Consider the following 23,556-nt stretch of genomic DNA (forward strand, 5'->3'; position numbering starts at 1 on the left):
TCTATATGTTATTTAATTTAGAATATATTAATAAAATATTTTAATAATATTTATGTAAATTATCTAATAAACAAATGAAATAATAATTCGCAATGATTGTAAACCAATATTTTTAGCTAAGCTATTTATTATATATCTTCATTAATAATATGAATTTGATATTTGATTTACATTTTGTTTGAATTATGTCGAGAGCGAGTTATGAATACTACATATGTAAAAGTAAAGCCACGGGAAGAAGTTAGTCATATCATAATGCATACAATATTTAAATATAAATTGATACAATTATACATACTTGTAAGATAATGCCTCCAATCTAATCGCACGAATCCTCAACGTCAGCTATAAACAATCTTCCTCTCATTATTCGCAATCCTTGACAGAAGTCTAACCCTTAATCGAAGATTAAAATTAGCTGTCGGCTAAGGTATCACACACACTATCGACACACAACTTGTTTATAGCTTATTTACGAATATGATATTGAAATATAATTTAAATATATTGAACTCTTTTAATATAAAGTGTATTTTTGTTTTTTCTTTGCAGTTCTTTATACCATAATATATTTAAAAATGTTTTGTTCTATAAGAACAAAATTTAGAATACATAATTATGAACAATATTATATACATTATATTTGTTACGAATTTAATGGGTTGTTAAGAAACAAAGTCTTCCTTCAATGTATTTATTTATATATTTACTAAATATTATTAATATACTAGTTATAATTTTCATAATTATGTGTATAATATCATACAAAAATTATTTTTTCATTATCAAAATATTTAACATACAAAATTAAGAATAACGTGCATAAGTATATTTTATCTAGTCGGGTTATAATCGGTTGCTAAGAAATATGACCAATTTTAGATCCAGAGTTTTCATAACATAAAAATGTAACGCCAACTTCGTAGTGTATATTGTGTATAGCCGCCCTGCGGATTGCTGTCTGGTGGATTGTTTAACACCGCCTCTCATACATTGCCATTGCTTTATAATTGTTTTTCACGCTCATTACGAGTTATTGAAATAAATCTTTTGTTTGATATTTATTTTTATGCATGCCGGTTACGAGTTATATCGTACGGTGGACCACACGGATGCTAAGCTTTATTATCGTGTTGAATTTTTTATCAAAATTATCGACGGTTTATAATTATGGCAGTGTAAATAATATATATAAAAAATATATTATTCAAGCACTACCAAATGTGCAGGGGATATTAAAGTGCAGAGAATTCGTAACATATACAAAATAAATGCTCACGTACAATCAAATATCCTTGGCTTGCATTGCCTGATTTCGTTGACAAAACGAATATAAAAGTTACACATACCCCTCATAACATGAGAGTATTTCATGTGGATTATCACATTATCTCTTCGGGGCGCATCAAAACATCGGTTGTGCTGACTACCGTGGTACTACTACCCCGAAGGGTATTGTATGCGGGCTGCATATGCGGGCTAACCTTCTTGGTGTCACAACCAAAAAGGGCTTTCAAATTAGAAAAAATCCCTCAGGCTCCGGCAATGCTTACAGCGAGGGAGAAAGTAATATATAACTTAGAGCTATATTTATAATTTTAAAACACTATTAATAAAGCTTTATATATAAATCTATAGAACAATTTAAATAAATAAACTAACAACGATTGAAAAATCAAGAACTTATGACATTTTGAACTTCATTGTTATCATAAGCTTTTACGTTATATATTTTTTATGATTGTCAGATATTTTACACGGCTCGAACACATTCAGTGATGAGCGGCACCACTGAACGTTGATTACATTTGAATATTTGTAAGCAAGCTTAATATGGTAACGTTAACGCTTTGTGTTCAAATATTTGTGACCTTGAATTATCACTTATAATGATCAGGAAGTTGCAAGATGATGTACGTATTGTAATTATCGGAGTCACGGTATGCTTTGTGTTTGGTTGTGGTCTAGTTTTTTTAACTTTCCTATACTTATTATTTATGAATAAGTGAGCTTATCTATCTACCTTTCATTATAACCTTTAAAATATAATATAAGTCGTATTCAACACATTCTTAATCTTACTCGAAACCTTATGCTAAAACTTTTTTTTAATTACTTTTATAATATTGTCTGTTCTCTGAGCCAAACTGCCTGGATTGTCTACCTATAAATGTCGTAGATCGTTGTTGTTACGTGCTGAATTTGTTGATTAGCTTCATACAGTCAGTTTTCTTCGAACTAATTTAATATTTTTTTATTAAAAAATGGTGTTAATGATTAAACAAAAATATGTCCCACAGTTACATTCTCTACATGCAATTCTCATGATATTTTTAGAAGACTAGGTACTTGAGATTAAATGTGAACACAATTTTAGGACATGAAATAGTCATGCTCAATTGCAAACAGTGAATTACGGATAAATTTATTTCGGTTCGAAATTGAAATAAAGCAAATTTTAAAGCATCTTAAATTTCACGTAAGAAATTAATTAATTAACTACAAGATCAAGATATAATGTCTTGGATAGACAAACATATGTTTGTATGTTCCGATCTTAAGACTTTCCGTGATCCCATGATGGTAGCAAGTAAGCTCTCTGATTTATCTGGGACCAAGTACGTCATGATCGGCAGCCTTATAAACTCAAACAACGAGGTGATAATTAACATATTTAAAAAAAGAATACTGGCGCTTATTTACTCAAGTACCCTTGTATGATATTAATAGTTTTAATGATTTATTTTGTAATGTATATATTAAAACAAAATATAATATACACTTATATTCAATTTTTTCATATACAATATATATTATTTATTTTACAATTTATTATTATGTATTATATATAGTTAGCAATCATAAGATTCGTTAGGTATCGAGGAAAATAATAACATACATTAACCACCATTAGAAATAATATAATTGTTTGATAAAAAATGTTCAAAAAACATTTTACATACGTTGAATAATCATAATAGGTGGCTGTTGTCTCTATTGTTCGGAGATTAGACGCCTGCTACAGACTGACACTATTTGCTAAAGGTTAATTTATAAATTAGTCATCCAAAATCAAGGTTAAGGCACATCAGACAGCCATTGTTGTATAATTGACATGATTTGTCCTACGTCATTCGTATGAAAAGATCTAATATGTCTTTTTATAACATAATTTGCGTTACGCATTAAACAATAACGATAAGTTCTAATTAGAGCCGACATTGATGATATTGAATGTAGTATCAAAAGGTGGCCTTGAGATATAAAATTATGTCATCTATTTGGATGGGGTTAAGCAAACCACGCAGCGACTTCGCTCAGGAAAATATAAAAAATATTAAATTCATTAATAACTTCATCACAGCAGGTAAAGATTTTGTGATTTTGTTTTTTGTAGTAGAGTAGTAGAATTGTTTTTATAATTGATGTTTTTTTTATTTACATTGAAGCTTTACTTATAAAAAAAAAAATCGATACTGTAAATATAGTAGTAAATCTATTATTAATAATGACATTCGATCGACGCTCTTTTTCACTAAACCATCACGTACAATTGAGTATTCAGTTTTAGTAAGTAGCATGCTAGTAAGCAAAGTCATAATAAAGCATCTCAGTACTCTCTTAGTCATTTCAGTTCATATAATAATTATTAGTTACAATTACATACTAAGCAATCCGTGCTATTTCATAATCTAAGTATGTCTGGAACAGAATAATGTTGCTGTTTTTTAGTATTAATAGTTTTAAGCTATATGATAAAGGTGCTAATAAAACTAGCGACGGTCTCATTACCTAAATTAATATTTCCATTAAAAAATAAAATAAATGACCTGATCGTAAGAGTATTTTTAAAATTAGGCTTTATTGAATAGAAATAAGGATCAGGCTAATTGGAGAAATAAATCTTTGATGTATTTTGTCGGTTCCCATTAAAAATGATTGACATTAGCATCAAGCTTACGTTTCGACGCATTAATTCTAACCGCAATAAATACTTCAAACCACTAAATAAATATTGCTATATCTGCGTTAAACCATTAATATTCTTTTTCTTAACTCGATCCGAGTTAAGAAAAAGGAAAGTTTTTATCACTTATCAGTAAAACAAAATCAAAATAAACTTATTTTAAAACTAGAACTTCTAATAAAAGGATGAATTATTTTTAAGGTGCACAAAAGTAGGCGCTCTCTTTATTTCCTGACTGTCGTAATCCGATGGGACACAACCAAAGAACAAAGGCTTCAGATATGACACGAAGAGCAACATTTTGCAAATAAAAAAATGTTCTCATAGCGCTATATTATACTATGGTTCGAGTGGAAGTTGCGTCTAACATTTTTGACAAGAGTAATGAGGTAAAGGTCACACAATACTTGTTAATGTATCAGGTCGGAGAACTAACGTAAGTGAAAACACTTAATATACTTCAACCGATAGTCGTGATACTTTACAGAGTGATTAAAATTTATTATTACATATTAAAAGTGAACGCGTAATTTATTATAGCGAAAATCTGGCATTTGGTAAACAAATATTAGACGATTGATTTAATTATGCTACTATGTTTGGTGCTTAGTTCCTTTGGTTAAGGATATTTTGTTTTAGTAGGAATACAGTAGATAATTCATCTTCGTGGCTAGTTCCGTCCGTACCTATTACAGTAACAGCCTGTTAATGTCCCACTGCTGGGCTAAGGCCTCCTCTCCCTTTTGAGGAGAAGGTTGTGGAGCTTATTCCACCACGCTGCTCCAATGCGGGTTGGTAGAATACACATGTGGCAGAATTTCAATGAAATTAGACACATGCAGGTTTCCTCACGATGTTTTCCTTCACCGTTAAGCACGAGATGAATTATAATCACAAATTAAGCACATGAAAATACAGTGGTGCTTGCCCGGGTTTGAACCCACGATCATCGGATAAGATTCACGCGTTCTAACCACTGGGCCATCTCGGCTACCTATTAAGCCATTTCATATTCCGTAAATACGTCACAAGCCATTTAGTTTAAGAATGCTCTATGCATTTTTTGTTGTTGTTACTTAGGGTCACTAACCTCATAAAGTAATAAGTAGTGAAAGTATTGAATGGAATGGAATTTGTGACATTTTAAATTAAGAATCATAAGAATCAATAATACTTTAAAAAAAATGTATATTTGTTTTATGAAAACCAGTATTATTTCGACGAAAAATGTATGTACCTTTGGATGCAATATGGCTATCTCGATAGGTCACTTAGATATAATATATCACGAATCTCGGACAACTAGACATTACCACGTCAACTATTTAAATATATAAAATAAATATGTATAAATTTATTTAAAAACATCAATATGTAGCACTAAGTTTTTTCTATGTAAAAGAAAGACGAATAAATGCAGAAAGAAATAGATCAATTATTTGATATATCAAAATCAGATTTATTATTTTTGAAAATTTAACGAAAACAGTAAAACCTTCATACTGGAATTATGTTTGTTTTATTTATAATTATCAATGATATCGATTTTCTCATTATGTTTTCCTTCTCTGCCGAGCCCGATATTAAACACAAAATTCAGCAGTGCTTGCTCGGACTTGAACCCGTCGTCATCGGTTAAGGTTAACGTTTAATAGGCCATCTCATCTCAATTTCAATAAATGTTCTTTTAACAAAGCATTTTATTATAAATCAATATCCTTGATGAAGTACCTATTAGAATTAATAATAATTTATTTCGCTGTCATTCCACCGTTGCATCTGTAGATCTCCAATATATCACCTCGCACGCCGATATTATAGTACTGCGATGCTGCGTACCGGAACTTGATTTAATATAGTCAATGTTATTGGATCCTGATTATTTATTACTAACAGCATTCGTGGGAAAGATGCTCTAGCATATACGCTAAGTAATAGTATATTGGTAATCCTTATGACGTTGAAATTAAGGTCGTAAATTGATTGAACAATCGCTACTCTATCTGACCCAGGTGTTCCGATGTCACATGCAAAATTGTATCAACGTATATGATTAATGAAATGAAAAATGGTTATGGAGATTCCGGATATAAATGCAGCAGAAGTTAAATGATAATTGTTTTTTTAAATGTTAGTTGTGGTTATGGATTGAAAGTTCTGCCGTTCTCAATGACCTTTAAATATGAATAAGAGTAACAGGAAAAATATATGTGATTCATATAGAAATATTCTAAGAATTAGTTTTACGATATAAATAAACTTAATTAAATACTAAAAATACTTAATTTTACTTTGAAGGATGCGTGAGCCAGTATAATAAAGGGCACAAGAGACAAGAGATCATACTAGTTAATGATCGGCGGCTCGATTTTTTTGCACTGGCAGTGTCTATGGGCAACGATGACAACGTATCATCAAGTGATCCATTTACTGAACTTCAATCCTAAAAATAATAATTAAAAATAAAGACACGAGTATAGTTTTTTTTATATTCCCGTCATAACAAACGAAGCTAAGCGCGATCGGTAACCTCGATACTATTAAAACTAAAACAATCGAACAAAAAGCTTTCATCAAACTAGAAACGTATCTATCAATTAAGTCCATGGTCTACAGGCATTGATTGATACATCAATATATATATATAAATCCATTAAGTTAATACTTTGTTAATTATTAATTTCTGCGGCTGTCAGCCGGATGTACATTTGATATATATATGATTGTGACGCATAACACAGAAATATCTTTTATACATTTCAACGGTTATCTAGAAATAGAAGAGGTATTTAATATTTACAATATGTTTTAGCCGGATTATCTATTTATGCAACGGTTAAAATTACTTTTGACTTACCTATGTCTATGCTATGTTCGCCGTGAGTAAGAAATATTTACACGGAACCGTCTTAACCAACCCCAAGCATCGGAGACTGTTAAGATTTGAAATTGATACACACACGTACCCTAGTTTTGAGGTTAGTTTCATTCGCTAATTCGTAGACATCCAAGGATGGGGTCTTTTATCCCTCTTTATTCTCCTTTTTTGCTTTAAAACATTGGCATTTACTCAACTCTCACTCACTCGACTAACTACTAAATACTTTTAATTGCTTTTGCTAGTATATGTATTATGTAGTATTTGCGTATTTTAGTCAAACTTTTTAAGTTTGACTAAAATACGATTTATTCAACATTATTTTTCTAGATAACTATGAAGCCATTTAACTTTGATTTTACGCAGACGAAGCATTTCAGTAGTACGTATTCTGACATATACCAGTGCACTTCCGTTAAAACGTGGCCATCTCTATTTTATATAATATGTCTACAGCGTCTACAAACACACTCGTAATAGGCGCTTGCACATATAAACGAAAATCAACTTATACTCATGGATGAATATAATATGGATGAAAATATGTTATAATTTTAAATATTTCACCAAAATCTAGAGGTTAAACCACGAAAATTGGAGACAGACATTATTTAAGCTACAACCATGTCACAACCGGATATACTATAGTTCAATAGCAAGGCCTTGACTTACGTTACTGCCATTTCAATCGTACGATATATTTGACCCACTCCATCGTTTGCATAAGTTAAACCAAGAAAAAGGTGTGTTCGAAGGCATTTGAGATATATATCCCTTTCAGTATTTCAAGGTAAAAAAATATATTAGGTTATTAAAAATCTAATGTCAGAGTTTGTTTGGTGGAATTCAATTTGTTTCGATCAAAATATGTTTTGGGATAGGAATAAAATAAATATTTATCTTTCGAAGGATTCGTGTCTTATTCGAAGAAATCTTACAATGGGTGGTTTCGTTTTATGAAATAATAATACACATTTTTGCATAACAAAACATAGCAGATATGGTAAATAAAAATATATTACAAAGTTTACTTTTAATTAGCAAATATTGTAACATTTAAATAATTCCCATTATTTTGTCTATAAAATAATAGAAATTATTTAAATATTATAAATATTTTTTATATGATAGGTACATCTAATGGCGCACCTTGAGGGTAAGACAATGAAAACTATACTGAAATCCGAATTAATTAAAAAAGAAAAAGAAAATTAAAATATTTATTATTTCCTATATAAAAAGTTCCTATATAAAAAGTTAATCAAGGTATAAGTCATAAGCATTATTTTAATTATTCCTAATGAGTAAATCTCCAGCACAATGGGTTGATTACACGAGTACATTAACATGTCGTTGTCAAAACATCCCGCTAGGCCCTGTCAACTGGATGTCACTAATGTCAAGCTCAGAGATGACGATTGCTTATGTACAGACGCGTAACAAAAGTTATCCGATAGATAAAATGTCTCTGTGATTTCCAATAACTGCCTCCTCTTAAGTTAATATGGCTATTTGAGAGTTACCATAAGCAAAATAGTATTGTTTTTTCAGTCTTGGTGGTTAATCTTCAAAACGGCTAAAAATTAAAAAAATTTGCATTTTCCAAGGTTCTCAAGTTTAGTCTTTATTTCATTAAAATTGGTTAAGTTTATCAAAAATTGTAACGACTTTAAGTTCACGAATGTGTTTTTGTTGTCTACTATATTTGGCTTATACAATTTTACAATTAAATAAAATTGAAGTGCAGTCTGAGATTTTAAAATGAGCTGCCTCTTTTAAAGTTAATTAGCCATTTTATTAGCCATTTTAGAGTTATCAGACAATCTAATAATTTTAATATTATTTATATTTAATAAAATAAATAGATAGTCGAGACGACCTAATGGTAAGAACGCGTGAATCTTAACCGATGATCGTGGGTTCAAACCCGGGCAAGCACAACTGAATTTTCATGTGCTTAATTTGTGATTATAATTATATCATGCTTGACGATGGAGTAAACATCGTGAGGAAACCCGCATGTGTCTAATATCACTGAAATTCTGCCACATGTGTATTCCACCAACCCGCATTGGAGCAGCGTTGTGGAATAAGCTCCAAACCTTCTCCTCAAAAATCGAGCCTTAGCCCAGCAGTGGGACATTCGCAGGCTGTTACTGTACTGTAATAAAATAAATATGTTAAAGCGTTGTGTTGTTAATTACACCCGTAACAAAACAAACCTGCGCTGATCGGCTTATGTCTATCCGAATCTGTCCACGTGCCTGTATCAAAAGCGGTATACTTATTTGTACACGAGGTGTATGATTAATGGGCTGTGACGCAATAACGGGAAACGGGATTAATGAAGTGACATTCTTCCTACCTCTACGACTTATATACTTAGTTTTTATGTTATAATAAAAATAACTACAACGCATTAGAGATTTATTGGTAAATCTTTAATATATAATAATATCCTGGGATATTTTTAACACACGGCCATCTGATCCCAAATTAAGCTTGTACAAAGCTTGTACTATGGAAACCAGACCACTGATAAACTACATATACTACTTTTTTTATAAATACATACTTATATAAATAATTAAATATATAAGATACTATATTTATTTATTATTATTTCGATGTCTAAAATTAGGCAAGTCAACGGTGTAACGCTGGCCTATTAGGGTTAAAAAAAAATAATGTAAGCAATCGAGATTTCTTATAAATGTTGTTTAGCGAGTTACTAGTTAAAAAATGCTCCCTCTTCTTCTTTCAAATGTCAAATCATTAATGACAGAAAGAGCGAAATCAATGTTCAACTTAACAGCCCCTGAGCAGCATTTGTAAGGCCGGTAGTGATCTTTTATCCCCATATAATAAGAATCGCGATGTACTCAGCTTTATTCTTATAATAATATTATATATGAAAAAAATTTTTTTTTTATACTTATAAACGTATACACAGTGAAAAAAATCTACCAAAGAAAAAATCATTTTATTATTAAGTTTCGTAACACTAAAAATAATACAAATCTAATAAAATCTGTTCAAATCGTTATTTTATAAATTTTCTATAATGATTATCGTAGCATAATTTCGGAACGCTTCGTAAAACAGTTCGCCTTTTAACCGACTGTCATAAAAGCAAGTCATGTCTAGCCTAATATAAATAGCTGGCATTGGTCGGAAACGAATAAAGCCATCCATCCACTAAATAAATTCCGCTTAATTTTTTTTAAGCATTAAGTGATATATTGAGTCCTTAAACTTCTCTTTTATTTTAACTTTAGGCAATGGAAACATTTGGTAAATTGCATAAGAATCACACTTAGTATGTATTTACTTAATTAAACGAACACCTAAGCTATACATTGTCAGTAAGCTATAAAGTATTGACGTATTTTACTAAATGAATACAGTCTATAATTCTTTATTTAATTTACTTGCACTAGAATAATAGTCCATCTAATTATAGCGAGCACTGTGTACAAGCCCTTAACATCGTAATGGTCTTACGCGCATTACGTTATTTTGAGTGGTTTGTAGTGAACAAAAAATCAAGACAATTTGAGTTATGCGTGGAACATTCACGGACCCTCAATAAATCAACGAGGAATGTTAGCTTATAAAATAATGAGTATAATAAGACAGAACTTGAAATGCAATGAAATTTAGCAACGAACTTTTATACAAATTATTTGTAAATAATACCACTTGTAGACTATGGTGTCAATGTTCCATACATGTGCCTTGATGTATCATGACGATGATTGCATGAATTTGTACGTAGAAGTGAAACTCTTTTGACGTTTCAAACTTATATGTATTTAAATAATATTACATTTAAATCTTGAATAGCGAACAATATAGAAAATAATATGGAGTAATAAAAATTGTGAAAAAAAAATGTGTGCTTTGACAGCGGACGGCGATGCAGAAGTGTCAATTTATGTTTTTTCTTAAACTTAATGACGTGAGCTCCGTGACATTAAATACTTCTTTGTCAATAATAGACTAATATTCTTAACGCCAGTTCAATCCGGATCATTCTTAATAATACTATTTTACTCAAATAGTATTCTACCGTTAGACTTTCGTGTATTGTAACTTTATTATTCCCGGTTAAAGAACGTTCTTTTATATAACACAGGCAAATGGATCATTTGATGGTAATCACCACCCATATGAATTGGCGATGTAAAAATTATTTAAATATTAATCAAACATTAATTTAACTCACACAAATTATTAATTGGTAAACATTTTAAGGCTTTTTGATAATGCTAATAAAATAATAAATCAATAAAATAATAAAAAAAAATAAAAAAAATAATAATAAACGTTTGATAAAAAGTAAAAATTGCAACAGGCTATGAAAAGGTTATATAAAAGGTTAATAATATTTTATATTTTATATTCCTCAAAAGGGAGAGAAGGCCTAGCGTGGGACATGTACAGGCTTAACATAGCTTTAATCAAATTACTAATTCAACATGGAAGTGTTACACTTACTTATTGATAGTCAAATTGGAAACTGCCAACATACCAATTAATATAACTTTTACTTTTTTACTTACATACATATATATTACATTTTTCAGTTTTAAGCAATTGATACAGTAACAACCTGTAAATGTCCCACTGCTGGGCTAAGGCCTTCTCTCCGTTTTTGAGGATAAGGTTTGGAGCTTATTCCACCACGCTGTTCCATGTGGGTTGGTGGAATACACATCTGGCAGAATTTCGGTGAAATTAGACACATGCAGGTTTCCTCACGTTGTTTTCCTTCATCGAAAAGCACGAGATGAATTATAAATAGAAATTAAGCACATGAAAATTCAGAGGTGCCACGTTGAACCCACGTTCATCGGTAAAGATTCACGCCTTCTTACCACTGGGCCATCTCGGCTTTTTTTTTTGAGCAATTGATAAAAAAACAAACAATATTAACCGGTCTTATCTAAGGTATTTGACATTATGAATTAGGTATATCTGAACATATTATCATGATCATTTAAAAAAGCCACCGAAATAGTCCACAATTTCAATTCGATAATTGTTTCTTTATACATAGATGTGAATAAATAGATAATGCTTATATAATTCATATACATTAAATATACTTAAGAATATAATTTTACATTATAGGTTTTTAATTTATATTAACAAGTTAATTTTACACGATATGAATCAGTCACGATCGGCGCCAAAATGTTAATGTTTAAATTACATTTGCAAACAAAATTAAGATATATTTTTTCATATTATTAATACGTTCGTCATTTCAAAAGTCCGGAATGCATTAGTGCCGTGTTCGTTTGTAAACATCATTAAAGAATAATAATTTAATGGTAAAATGTGTAAAGGAATTTTTTTTTTAAAGATTTTTATTGAATTTGATTGAATATCAAAATTTATTCTAAACGAACTGTATTATGTATATAAAACATTTTTTTTATGCTCAGTTGTCACATTGAAGCTGTAAGAAATATTGGCAGGGTACTTTGTGTAATTGGGGTTGATAAATGGGTAGTTCCCACCCAGACGGGCTTGTATAAAACCGTACCGCTAAATATGAACCTAAACAAGTAAGGTTTAATTGACTACAATACAAATTAGATTAACGTTAACCTACCGTATAGCAGTAGCGCCTTAAATTTATGTTGAAAAATAGGATTCTTAGAGTAACTTTCAATACAGTTTGTTAAAAATTGCTTATAATTTTAAACCCCACTGACATTCTTATTTGTCATACCTTACACATTCTCCATGCGGACTTAACTCCGCAAAATACACAGAGGAAAAGTTAGAAAATTTACTGTTTCTACTTGACTAGCATAATATTTTTGATTATTTTCATACCAAAATGTCTTGTAAGAGCCTTCTTGAATAAATTGTATGTATATAAAATTGTGTTGCCAATGTCGATAAAATTCATAACAGTTTTACTTGAATATATATAGAAGTAAAGTAAACAGTCCCATTGCTGGGCTAAAGCCTTCTCTTGTTTAGATGAGAAGGTTTGGAGCTTTTTTCACCACGCTGCTTCATTTGCTCATTCAGGTTTTCCTACGATATTTTTCTTAATTTCCGAAGTTAAATAACACGAATTAAGAACATGACAATTCAGTGGTACTTGCCCGGGTTTGAATCCCCAACCGTCGGTAATTCACGTATTTCAACCACCTTATCTCTCTCTTATATCATGTATATTTAGACATCAACAAAATTTTAAATTTTGGCTCTAATATAACTTTTTAATATATACTTATTAACATTAGCAATATACGAATAGTTTTCACATACAACAGTTCATGGTGATACTTCAAGTTAACACTTCCTACGTCACTACTCAAACACGGTCTGGCCGTGTGAAACGTCATTATTTAGCGCAGTTAACGTATTTAATAAAAGTATGTACATAACTACCGAAAAAAAAAAACGATAAAATTGGCTTTTCTAGTATCGTCCATATAAAAATAAATAGTATTGACGAGATCGTCAATAATAATTATAACCAGTGAATGGTCAGGAAGATGCTACTGGCGATGTAAAAGCGCAAATGCAAGAGGTCGTGATTCACCAGTTCGAAGTTGATCCTCCAAGTTCTTAATCCAATTGAGCACGTTTAAGAAGTACTACTCTGACGACTTCAAAATAAATACATCTACTGGTGGTAGGGCTTTGTGCAAGCTCGTCTGGGTAGGTACCACCGACTCATCAGATATTCTACCGCAAAACAGCAGTACTTGATATTGTTGTATTCCGGTTTGAAGAGTGAGTGAGCCAGTGTAATTACAGGCACAAGGGACATAAAATCTTAGTTTCCAAGGTTGGTGCATTGGCTACGTAAGCGATGGTTGACATTTCTTGCATGCCAATGTCTAAGGGCGTTAGTAACCACTGACCATCAGGTGGCCCACATGTTCGTCCGCCTTTCTATTCTATAAAAAAACATATGTAGGCAGACTGCAAACGAAATAGACCTGATGATAAGTGTGGTTTATGTATTGGCATAAGTATGATTATTAGCGATGCCAATTATGCGCCACCAACATTGGGATACTCACTCGCTCTTCAAACACAACAATACTATATATTGCGTTTGGTCGAAAATCTGATTAGTTGATGGTAGCTTCCCAGAAGGGCTTGTACAAAGCGAATTAATGTTTGGTTGATCTTTGTACAAAATTTTATAAAATATTATCATTATCCTCTTATTATTGTAGTATTAAGAGTCTAAAATGAGTAGGCTAGTTTTTTGTATGAAATTTAGATGTATTAAGTAAAAAGCCGCGATGGCCCTGTGGTAAGAACGCGTGAATCTTAACCGATGATCGTGGGTTCAAACCCGGGCAAGCACCACTGAATTTTCATGTGCTTAATTTGTGATTATAATTCATCTCGTGCTTTACGGTGAAGGAAAACATTGTGAGGAAACCTGCATGTGTCTAATTTCACTGAAATTCTGCCACATGTGAATTCTACCAACCCGCATTGGAGCAGCGTGGTGGAATAAGCTCCAAACCTTCTCCTCAAAAAGAGGAGAGGAGGCCTTTAGCCCAGCAGTGGGACATTCACAGGCTGTTACGGATACGGATTACGGAAGTAAAAATCGAGACATTTTAAAATATTATGACACTATTTCGCGTCAAAGCATTTTGTTATAGTAAACAAGTGCATGAGGTATCAATTCAATTTCTTCGGTTTAAATTCTAACGGCTACTACGTCATTGTAATACGGAAACATAAATTTTGCACTACACGAACTTTGTATCTAATTTAATTATCATATTGTTTGTTATTAATACGAAGCGTCATTTTCATAGTATTCTATAATACGTAATTTACTTTTAAAAGATAAAACTAAAGCCTAATTTCTTCACATATCTTAAAATACGCGGTGATAAAATATACATAACATTCGTTACTTAATAACATAGCTAATACTAATAATAAACATTACGCAAAAATATTTCTGTGTGACGTCATAATAACACTTATAAATTGTAACAGTATACATAGAATGACCGTCTAACGTGATAGCACCATCACTTTTTACCACAAGTGTAATGTAGTAAATCCATCGATTTTTGGCTCGTGTATGTCGCATTATTGACTAGTATATTATAAGGTTCTAATCATTGTGAAAGGTGTGGTCATGGAAAAACTTCTTCATTGCTAACTGTAACTAATTCACATCTGATTTCGAGGATTTGTTTGAATGAAAATGAATTGAAAATTATTATTTATTGTCTTTTATATATAGCTAACTAAGAATAAAAAGAAATTAGGAGTGAGTGTTTGTTTTAGAGCTGTGATATATTTGATCTTGAAATTATTGATTTAATTTAAAATTCGTGGGTTGCGCTTCTTAATAATATTGATTTAGATAGATTTAAGAAAATCAAATAAACGTATCCTACGTACCAACGTACGTACGTTGAAGTAGGCGATATTTTATTTGCGCACCGTTCCACCCGCTTAAAAAGTTACCGCATAAGATACGATAACTTGTTGTGATATATTGTATATAATACCTTTCATAATAAATGGGCTATCTATCACAAGATATTTTTTCAAATCGGACCAGAATAATGCGTCTTCTTCTTATACATAGCCTTTTATTATTATATTAAAGATATAACGATTCAATTTCGTTTGAATATCGCAGGGATATACCCACGGGTATTATAATTTAATAAATATACATTATGACTACATAAAAACCATACACAAGTGCCAGTTAAATTGTTTTTTCACTACACAAGATTGTATTATGGTCGATGGATTATTTGACAAATTATCTAAATTAGTATCATCATTTGATCTTGATAGAGTCATTGCTACGCTATTAACGTCATTTGCTCCATTTAAACCAAAGAAAAATAGTAAATACGGGAAATTAATTAAAAACAATAAAGTAATTTATGTTTCGCACATAATATCAGCCCATTTTATAATGTTTAGGTAAACAATAGATAAATATAAAAACAATTAATGTTACAAATTAACTTAGAATTTCTCAAACACAATTATAAGCAAATAAGAATACAATTAACGATATTCTATTTTTGTCACTGTTGATAACTGAACTGGGTTTTTTATGATTTCATGAGTGTATCCAGTAAATTATAATTAAACTGTAATTAGTCTTTAATAATGTATGAAATTGAAACTGTGCAATTATATCACAAATCACGGCTTTTCTAAAAAAAACCCTGCACCATTAAAAGTCTAAATACCCTAAAAGTCCATCTATATTTTATACCTAAAATTCTGTCCTTAAAGTCGACGAAAACATTTATACTTACCACGATACAAATATGTCTACGTAACTTAAACTTGTCACGATCCGAATAACATTCCCTACGCCTTCAGAGTAATTACAAACTCCTTTCAGATTTAAATAAACTTAAACATAAATATGTTGAAGTTTATCGAAGTGCATTATTTTATAGGCCTGCAGATATCTTAAAGTCAAAGTTTTCGGCATAAATTTAAAACACTATACAAGATATGAAACTTTGAATATTTTTCCTATAACTATTATTTTAATTAAATTACTATTATCTAAAAAAAAAAATGAAAAACGATTGACGCTTTCGCGAATGAAAGACAAACCTTGTGAACATGATGACGAGGCAAGTGTGACAGTGGCACGCTCTGAGTGGCGTCCCCTCGCGCCTCCACAGTTGTCATCATTAGCGCGACCACCTCCAGTTAGCCACGCTCTAACACCTAGAAAAAAAAACATGAATAATGATTAAAAAAAATTGTAATATTTTCCAGATATGCTATGAAAGTATTTTTGAACAAAAATGGGACGGATGTGTCTAATAAAATTCGTATATGAACTATACATATATTTTTAAATTAAATATACTTATAATCTGCTCAGTGCATAATGTAGACTAATATGACTTTTAATCTTGTACTACTACTTCCTTAAAATATATATTAGACTTAACATTTATATTATTCTATTACTAGTATCGGCCCGCATGTGAGGGGCAGATGTTAGGTACAGTATGCGTTTTCTTGTACCCTTAACAATGTGTATGCAAAATATTATGATGTTCGGCCAAATACATGACAAACAAACAACCTCCTTCGTCATTATAATATTAGTATTACTTTTATATTTTTATACTCATTAAATGAAAGATTTCATGAACGTTTTCGACCACTGTGGCCAAGTTCCGATGAGTCAACAATGAAACACAACACTATTCCTTTGCTTTATAGTCAGATGGGACGTGAGAGTGGCGCAGACGCAGGCCCAACGGCTTTACATGCTTTCCGAGGCCACTTCCAACTTCCTAACAACACGGTCGAGCGCTGATTGAGCATTTAATAACAGAGAAAAACCCAATGACTTTTATTAACGATATTGCTTATAACTACTTAGGTAATACTTACTAATAATAAATAACTAGAATTGTAGTAGAATTATTTATTACAATTCGTCATCACTACAAACACCAATAATAAACGCGATGCATTTTATAACTGTACAAATACAATACAAACATACCATTGGTTATACCATATATGGTAGGTGATAAATATTCGAATCGAGTATTACTAAAGATAGTATGCTAAAAATGTATCAAAACATCTCATAATTGCACCAAAGCCAATCCGATGTAAGCGTTCCGAAATTCACCTGAAAAGGAAATGGGCGGGGCTATCGTTGCTACTTATTTGGTAACTCAAACAACTGCTTAAGTTTTTTTTGTTACGACTTGTAAAAAAACAACAAAAAAAAACTTTTTTGATCTGGTAACACTTCTGATTATATATTTCATACGCGTTTATATGAAATAAAGTTTGTTAATCAACTTTTAGTATATGTATTTAAACTTTTAAATTATGTAGTACTATACCTAAATAAAAACAATGTTATCAACCTAGTTACCTATAAATCTTTACGTTTTAACTTGGTTGTTAATATTTATTAATAAAATTCTTCTGTGCGTGTATACGTTACTTAGCTCCTCCCAAACGGATGACCCAATTTTCAAGATTTTTTTGAGAGTTATTGAGAGGTGGGTGGTTTAGATTGGAACCTTCTGGTTCCGGTGGGTCGGGTTCCAGTTAATAACATTTACTTTATTTAATCCAGTATATTACATTTACTTTATTTACAGTACATGTTTATTTTTGTTTATTTTATTAACAAAAAAAAAAACATATAAGTATATAATTTTAGTTGAATTATATTGTTTTATGTAATAAATTTTATATTACAGTTTTATTGTCATATTATTTAATTATACGTTTTCGAGACCAATCACTTACGAGTCGTAGATGAATGTTATTTAAATGGGCGTTCACCTTACATAAAAACAAATCAGAAATCAGTATCTATCATATTTTATCTCAACAGTGACATTAACGGGTATGTTAAATTGTCGCGAAATTATATATTTGAAGAAAGAGAGAACATTAAATTTATTTCCTGTTAAACTCCAATAGAAGTTATCATTTTTTGTATATCTATATCGATAGACTTCTGTTGCTTTATTTTAGTTTAGCCTTTCTATTTTTTTATTTACAATTTTTATATGTATTTTACTTGGTGGTAAAGCTTTGTGCAAGCTTGTCTGGAGCACTAACCACTCATCATACCATTCTACCACCATTCAGTAATACTAAATATTAATGTTTTCCTGTATAAAAGGTGAGAAAGTCAGCGTAACTACAGGCATAAGGAACACTACATCTCAGTTCCCGAGGTTGGTGGAACATTAGTTCATATTTCTTAAAACACCAATGTCTTTGGGCGGTGGTAACGACTTACTATAGGATGGCCTATTTGCAAGAAAAAATAAATTGTGACCTGTAACTAAGGAGTAATATATTGAAATGTTATACTTCGTGAATGTTAATTATTACATTATGTTTAAATGTATTTTTCTTTCGTTAGAAATGCTTATCACATTAAGATACAGTACAAATTACTGTTTTCAACGTCTCAATAATTTCGGGTCGCAGTGTACTAAGGGCGTGCATTTAGAATGATTACAACCACTTTGGTCCGGTGATTGGACATATTTTAGTGTATAATTTTTTATACAATTATTTGTAAAAAAACACGTCTTGTAACGAGTTGGAAATCGTTTAGTTCATAAATTGTTGAGCTTTACTTTCAATTTAATGATATTTTGTTTTCAAGTTTTAAAATAAGCTTAGTAAAAACGTTAAGGAATCTTAAGTAGCAGCATTAGGTATGTTTTTTTATTTAAATCTGTCAACAAAATTCAACAAAATAAGTCCATACTTATTATGTTTTTGATCGCCAAGCACCGTTGATTGCATTTGCTCTTAAAATAAATATTACTATAGACTTGTAGTATAATAAGCTTTAGCTTTTATAAAAAAAAAACTTTATTGAAGTACAGAGGGTACAAGCACTTTTCGTTTTTTTTTTTATAAAATAAGTTACTTGGTGGGCAAGTGGTCTATCTGATAGTTAGTGATCACCGTTAAGATGATAGATGTGCAAACAACCTTGGAAACTAAAATGTCTTGTACCTTGTACCTGTTGTTACACTGGCTCTCTCACACTTCAAACCAGATCACAACAGTACTGAGTATTGCTGTTTGGCGGTAGAATATCTAATGAGTACCCAGACGAGTTTGGACGAACTTCCACCATCTTCTAATCGTTATATTACAAGACTCGTAGTTGTAGTAGTCTGTTCTCCTAGGTAGAATACCTAGTTAAACAGACAAGAAACTCAATGGTTACATTATTTCATCAATCATATACCTATAGTAATAAGATACTTGCTGTGTTGATATTGGTAGATGTAACAGTATTCGTATCACTTATAACTTTCGACTACTTGAGATTTCTATCAAAGTTATTGGTTTCCATCCTAAGTGTACGTTTATATATCTGCTTGTCAATTACTAAAAGTAAAGTTAATAACGCATTCGTAAATAATAAACTCGAACATTCAAATATATGCCTTATATAATTCCACGGTTATATATACGTTTTCTGATAGCAACGCCTCAGGCACCGACTAGCTATAATTATAAAAACTTTACCACGTAATATGGATAATAGAATTTATTGAAGTGTCTGAGTAATTTATTGGGTCTAAGTTGCCAGGCGACGCCTTAGTGTAATATGAATATACAATTTCTCTAACTGTTATTTAAAATTTTGTATCTTAGATTAAATATGATAAATTGCGTATTATTTGGTTCACATAAACATAGATAACAAACATAAACGGGCCGTTGGTGTGGTTGGTAGATACTTTCCTTTCACGCCGAAGGTTGTGGGTTCGATTCCCACCCAGGACAAACATTTGTGTGCATGAACATGTCTATTTGTCCTGAGTCTGGGTGTAATTATCTATATAAGTATGTATTTACAAAAGAAAAGTAGTATATGTAGTATATCAGTTATCTGATTTACATCGTACAAGCTCTGCTTAGTTTGGGAAGTCTTAATTCACACACGACCATCTGTGGTCGTGTGTGAATAATGTCCCAGGATATTATTATTATTATAGACATATCGAAATCAGTGTAACATTTTAACTGTCCTTATTCTCAGGTTGGTAGGAAGTTAAGACTTCCTAGAAAGATCATATCAATAATTATTTTCTGAAACAGGATGATGGTAATAAAGCCTAATTGGCACAGCTCTTTTAAAGCGATACTTATTCCTAAGTACGAAGTAATATATTTATACCGTGATAACTCATTGCTAGAAAACATGAATCTTAACTTTATTAATATTCAATGAAGCATTATTAATATTTCATATGTTTAATTTGTTTGTAAAAACTGCATGGTTCGAATACATGACATAATGATATAATAATAATAATAAATAATGTTACATCTGAATCACGCAAAAACAAAAACACACAATTACCAATTTAAAATGTTATATAAAAGTGGTGGTGTTGTCATATTTAAAAATAGGTAAAATATATAATAATATTATTTTTATTTAATTGTATTATATTGCGATTCTATTGAAGTTGCAATAATTAAAGATTATATGTTTGCAAGCTAATTTGTTTAAAGTATACGGCACGAAACATAATTTGATTCATAATCGTATAATGTTGAAATAGAATCTATTATCGAAAACTAATTTTATAAGTGACACCAATTCAATAGGCATGAAGTAGCTGCAGCGAGCGATAAATCACACCGAACTTTCAGTAACACAAATATCAATAATCCATATTAGGTTTTGCTTTGAATAGGAAAACGTTTTAAGAAAAGTAAAGCGCTTTAAAGCTAAGTTAACATTTGCTTACAAAGACTACATGTAATATATGACATGTGTATATCTATGGACATACAAATGTATATGTAAATACAAGCACTGCTTGATTCCAAGACCCCTAGCTGGATAGACACGCTTACAGCTCAACAAAAATGCGGCAACGACTAAGCGCTACTAAAGAAACAATATGAGAAACAGTAGATTCTGAATCCTAGCCACTTATAAATCGAATAAAACAAGCCGATATTGTATTATGGAGATCATCTGTACGTTTCCCGCTCGCAGGTCCCAGCTATGCCAGAGCAGGATAAAGCTACCGGTTGAAATGTCGTAGGTCATTAGGTTCTTACCATGTAGGGTTCGCAATATGCCAATATGGAGGCAACCGTGACTTTTATAGTTTGGTCGGTTCGAACAATAGATTCAAGTTGCGTCGATGACCTGCACTGTACGGTCTTAGATGACATTGATAAGAAAACAGCAAGTGGATAAATTAATTGTGTGATTATTTCAACTTATTGAATCGTTGGTGTATGCAAATTGCTTGAAGGTCCATGTTCGTAGCGCTAGATAACGCTGTGGGTTGATAGCAGTATGAACTATGATATACGAGGGTAATAATTAGCTGAATTGCGTTAGCTCACTGATAAAACTAAATAGGCTTAGACGTGCTAAATGCATGCTTTCAACTCGTTTTATTATGAAATAATTATGTTAATGTTGAATATTAGCTCGATTAGATAAGTACAATGGTTTTAATATGTAAATATATTTAATCATAAAGAATATGTTTGAATTACGACAGAATATAAATTTTATATCAGAAACTAATATATTTTGTTTATTTCTATATTATAAATTTTAATACCTATGTTCTATAGGACTGGTAAACTACTACCTTATGGTTAGTGGTAACCACTGCCTGTAAACATTGATAAGAAGTATTAACCATTCCTTACATCGCCAATGAGCCATCAACCATGAGAACTAAGCTGTTACGTCTCTTGTGCCAGTAGTTACGCTGCCACCCTTCAAATTGGAAAACAACAATACTAAAAAACTTGCTATTTGGCGGTAGAATATATGATGAGTGGGTGGTACCTACCCAGACGGGCTTGCACAACGCCCTCTCTAAATATAAAAAAACAGCGTAGTAATTACATTCAATGATTTAATTACATTAATTGAAACATACATACAAATATTTATATAACATATAATGGTATAAATATCAAACGCAAACTCTAATGATACATTAAACTACTCGACATTTATATAGTCTACACGAGACTTAAAAGATCCCAAATCTCAGTCGTAAAGGTCACTGAACTATCACAATGTTACCATTTAAACGAAATCGTAAAGCACCAAAATTAATAACCGTATAAGAAAACACAGGTTTGTCATCTAAAGGTAATCGGAACGTCGATTCAAATTATGATAAGGAGTGCATTAGTTCTGGTAGGGCGTAATGGCTAACAATTAGGGTAGGAGCTACGAAAATTTGGATACGGTAGATTAAAATATTTGTATAGTGTACATATTTTGTATTTTGAAACCGAAATTTTTTTTTTTTATAGAATAGGAAGGTGGACGAGCATATGAGCCACCTGATGGTAAGTGGTCACCAAACACCCTTAGACATTGGCATTGTAAGAAATGTTAACCATCGCTTATAGCCAATGCGCCACCAACCTTGGGCACTAAGATTTTATGTCCCTTGTGCCTGTAATTACGCTGGCTCACTCACCCTTCAAACCGGAACACAACAATTCAAGTATTGCTGTTTTGCGGTAGAATATCTGATGAGTGGGTGGTACCTACCCAGATGAGCTTGCACAAAGCCCTACCACCAGTAGAAAATATGCTGAACTTGCGTCATCGGTGATTAGGTAAGACGAATTATTTTAGTGACTAGTCTGAAAATAATTACGAATCTTATAAATAAGCCAGCAAATTATAAATTAAATTAACAGGTAATATAGTCAACAAACAGGTAAAAAATAGTTTTTATTAAACCTCTACGAAAGACTTTTTTTTTGTCGTGTTATTTATATACATGTCAAAAATTATAATCACAAATTAAGCACATGAAAATTCAGTGGTGCTTGCCCGGGTTTGAACCCACGATCGTCGGTTAAGATTCACGCGTACTAATACTAATAATAATACCCGCATTGGAGCAGCGTAGTGGAATAAGCTCCAAACCTTCTCCTCAATAGGGAGAGGAGTCCTTAGCCCAGCAGTGGGACATTCACAAGCTGTTACAAACCTTTGAAGTAATTTTATAACAATATTATGCAACTCATATTTTGTTAAAATTAATTAAATTGTGCTAGTTAAGATTTCTTAATACAATAAGCTAAAACTTTAAATAATTAATGTTCAATTATCATGTTTTAAAACTCTGTAACCATTGACATATTTGTTATAAATTATATAGATATAATTTATATT

The 23,556-nt window shown here is 31.2% G+C and overlaps 1 protein-coding gene across 1 annotated transcript in view; it reads right to left on the reverse strand.

Moving 5' to 3' along the window:
* LOC126776331 (PAS domain-containing protein cky-1-like) overlaps positions 1 to 23,556 on the reverse strand; it is a 123,868-nt gene that overhangs the window by 91,826 nt on the left and 8,486 nt on the right. Inside the window, exon 2 of the mRNA XM_050498786.1 lies at positions 16,458 to 16,574. Coding sequence (XP_050354743.1) covers positions 16,458 to 16,468 — 11 coding nt within the window. The 5' untranslated portion in view covers positions 16,469 to 16,574. The remainder of the gene's footprint in view (positions 1 to 16,457; positions 16,575 to 23,556) is intronic.

Source organism: Nymphalis io, chromosome 20, assembly GCF_905147045.1.
Source record: "Nymphalis io chromosome 20, ilAglIoxx1.1, whole genome shotgun sequence".
In the NCBI taxonomy this organism is placed as follows: Eukaryota; Metazoa; Arthropoda; class Insecta; order Lepidoptera; family Nymphalidae; genus Nymphalis; species Nymphalis io.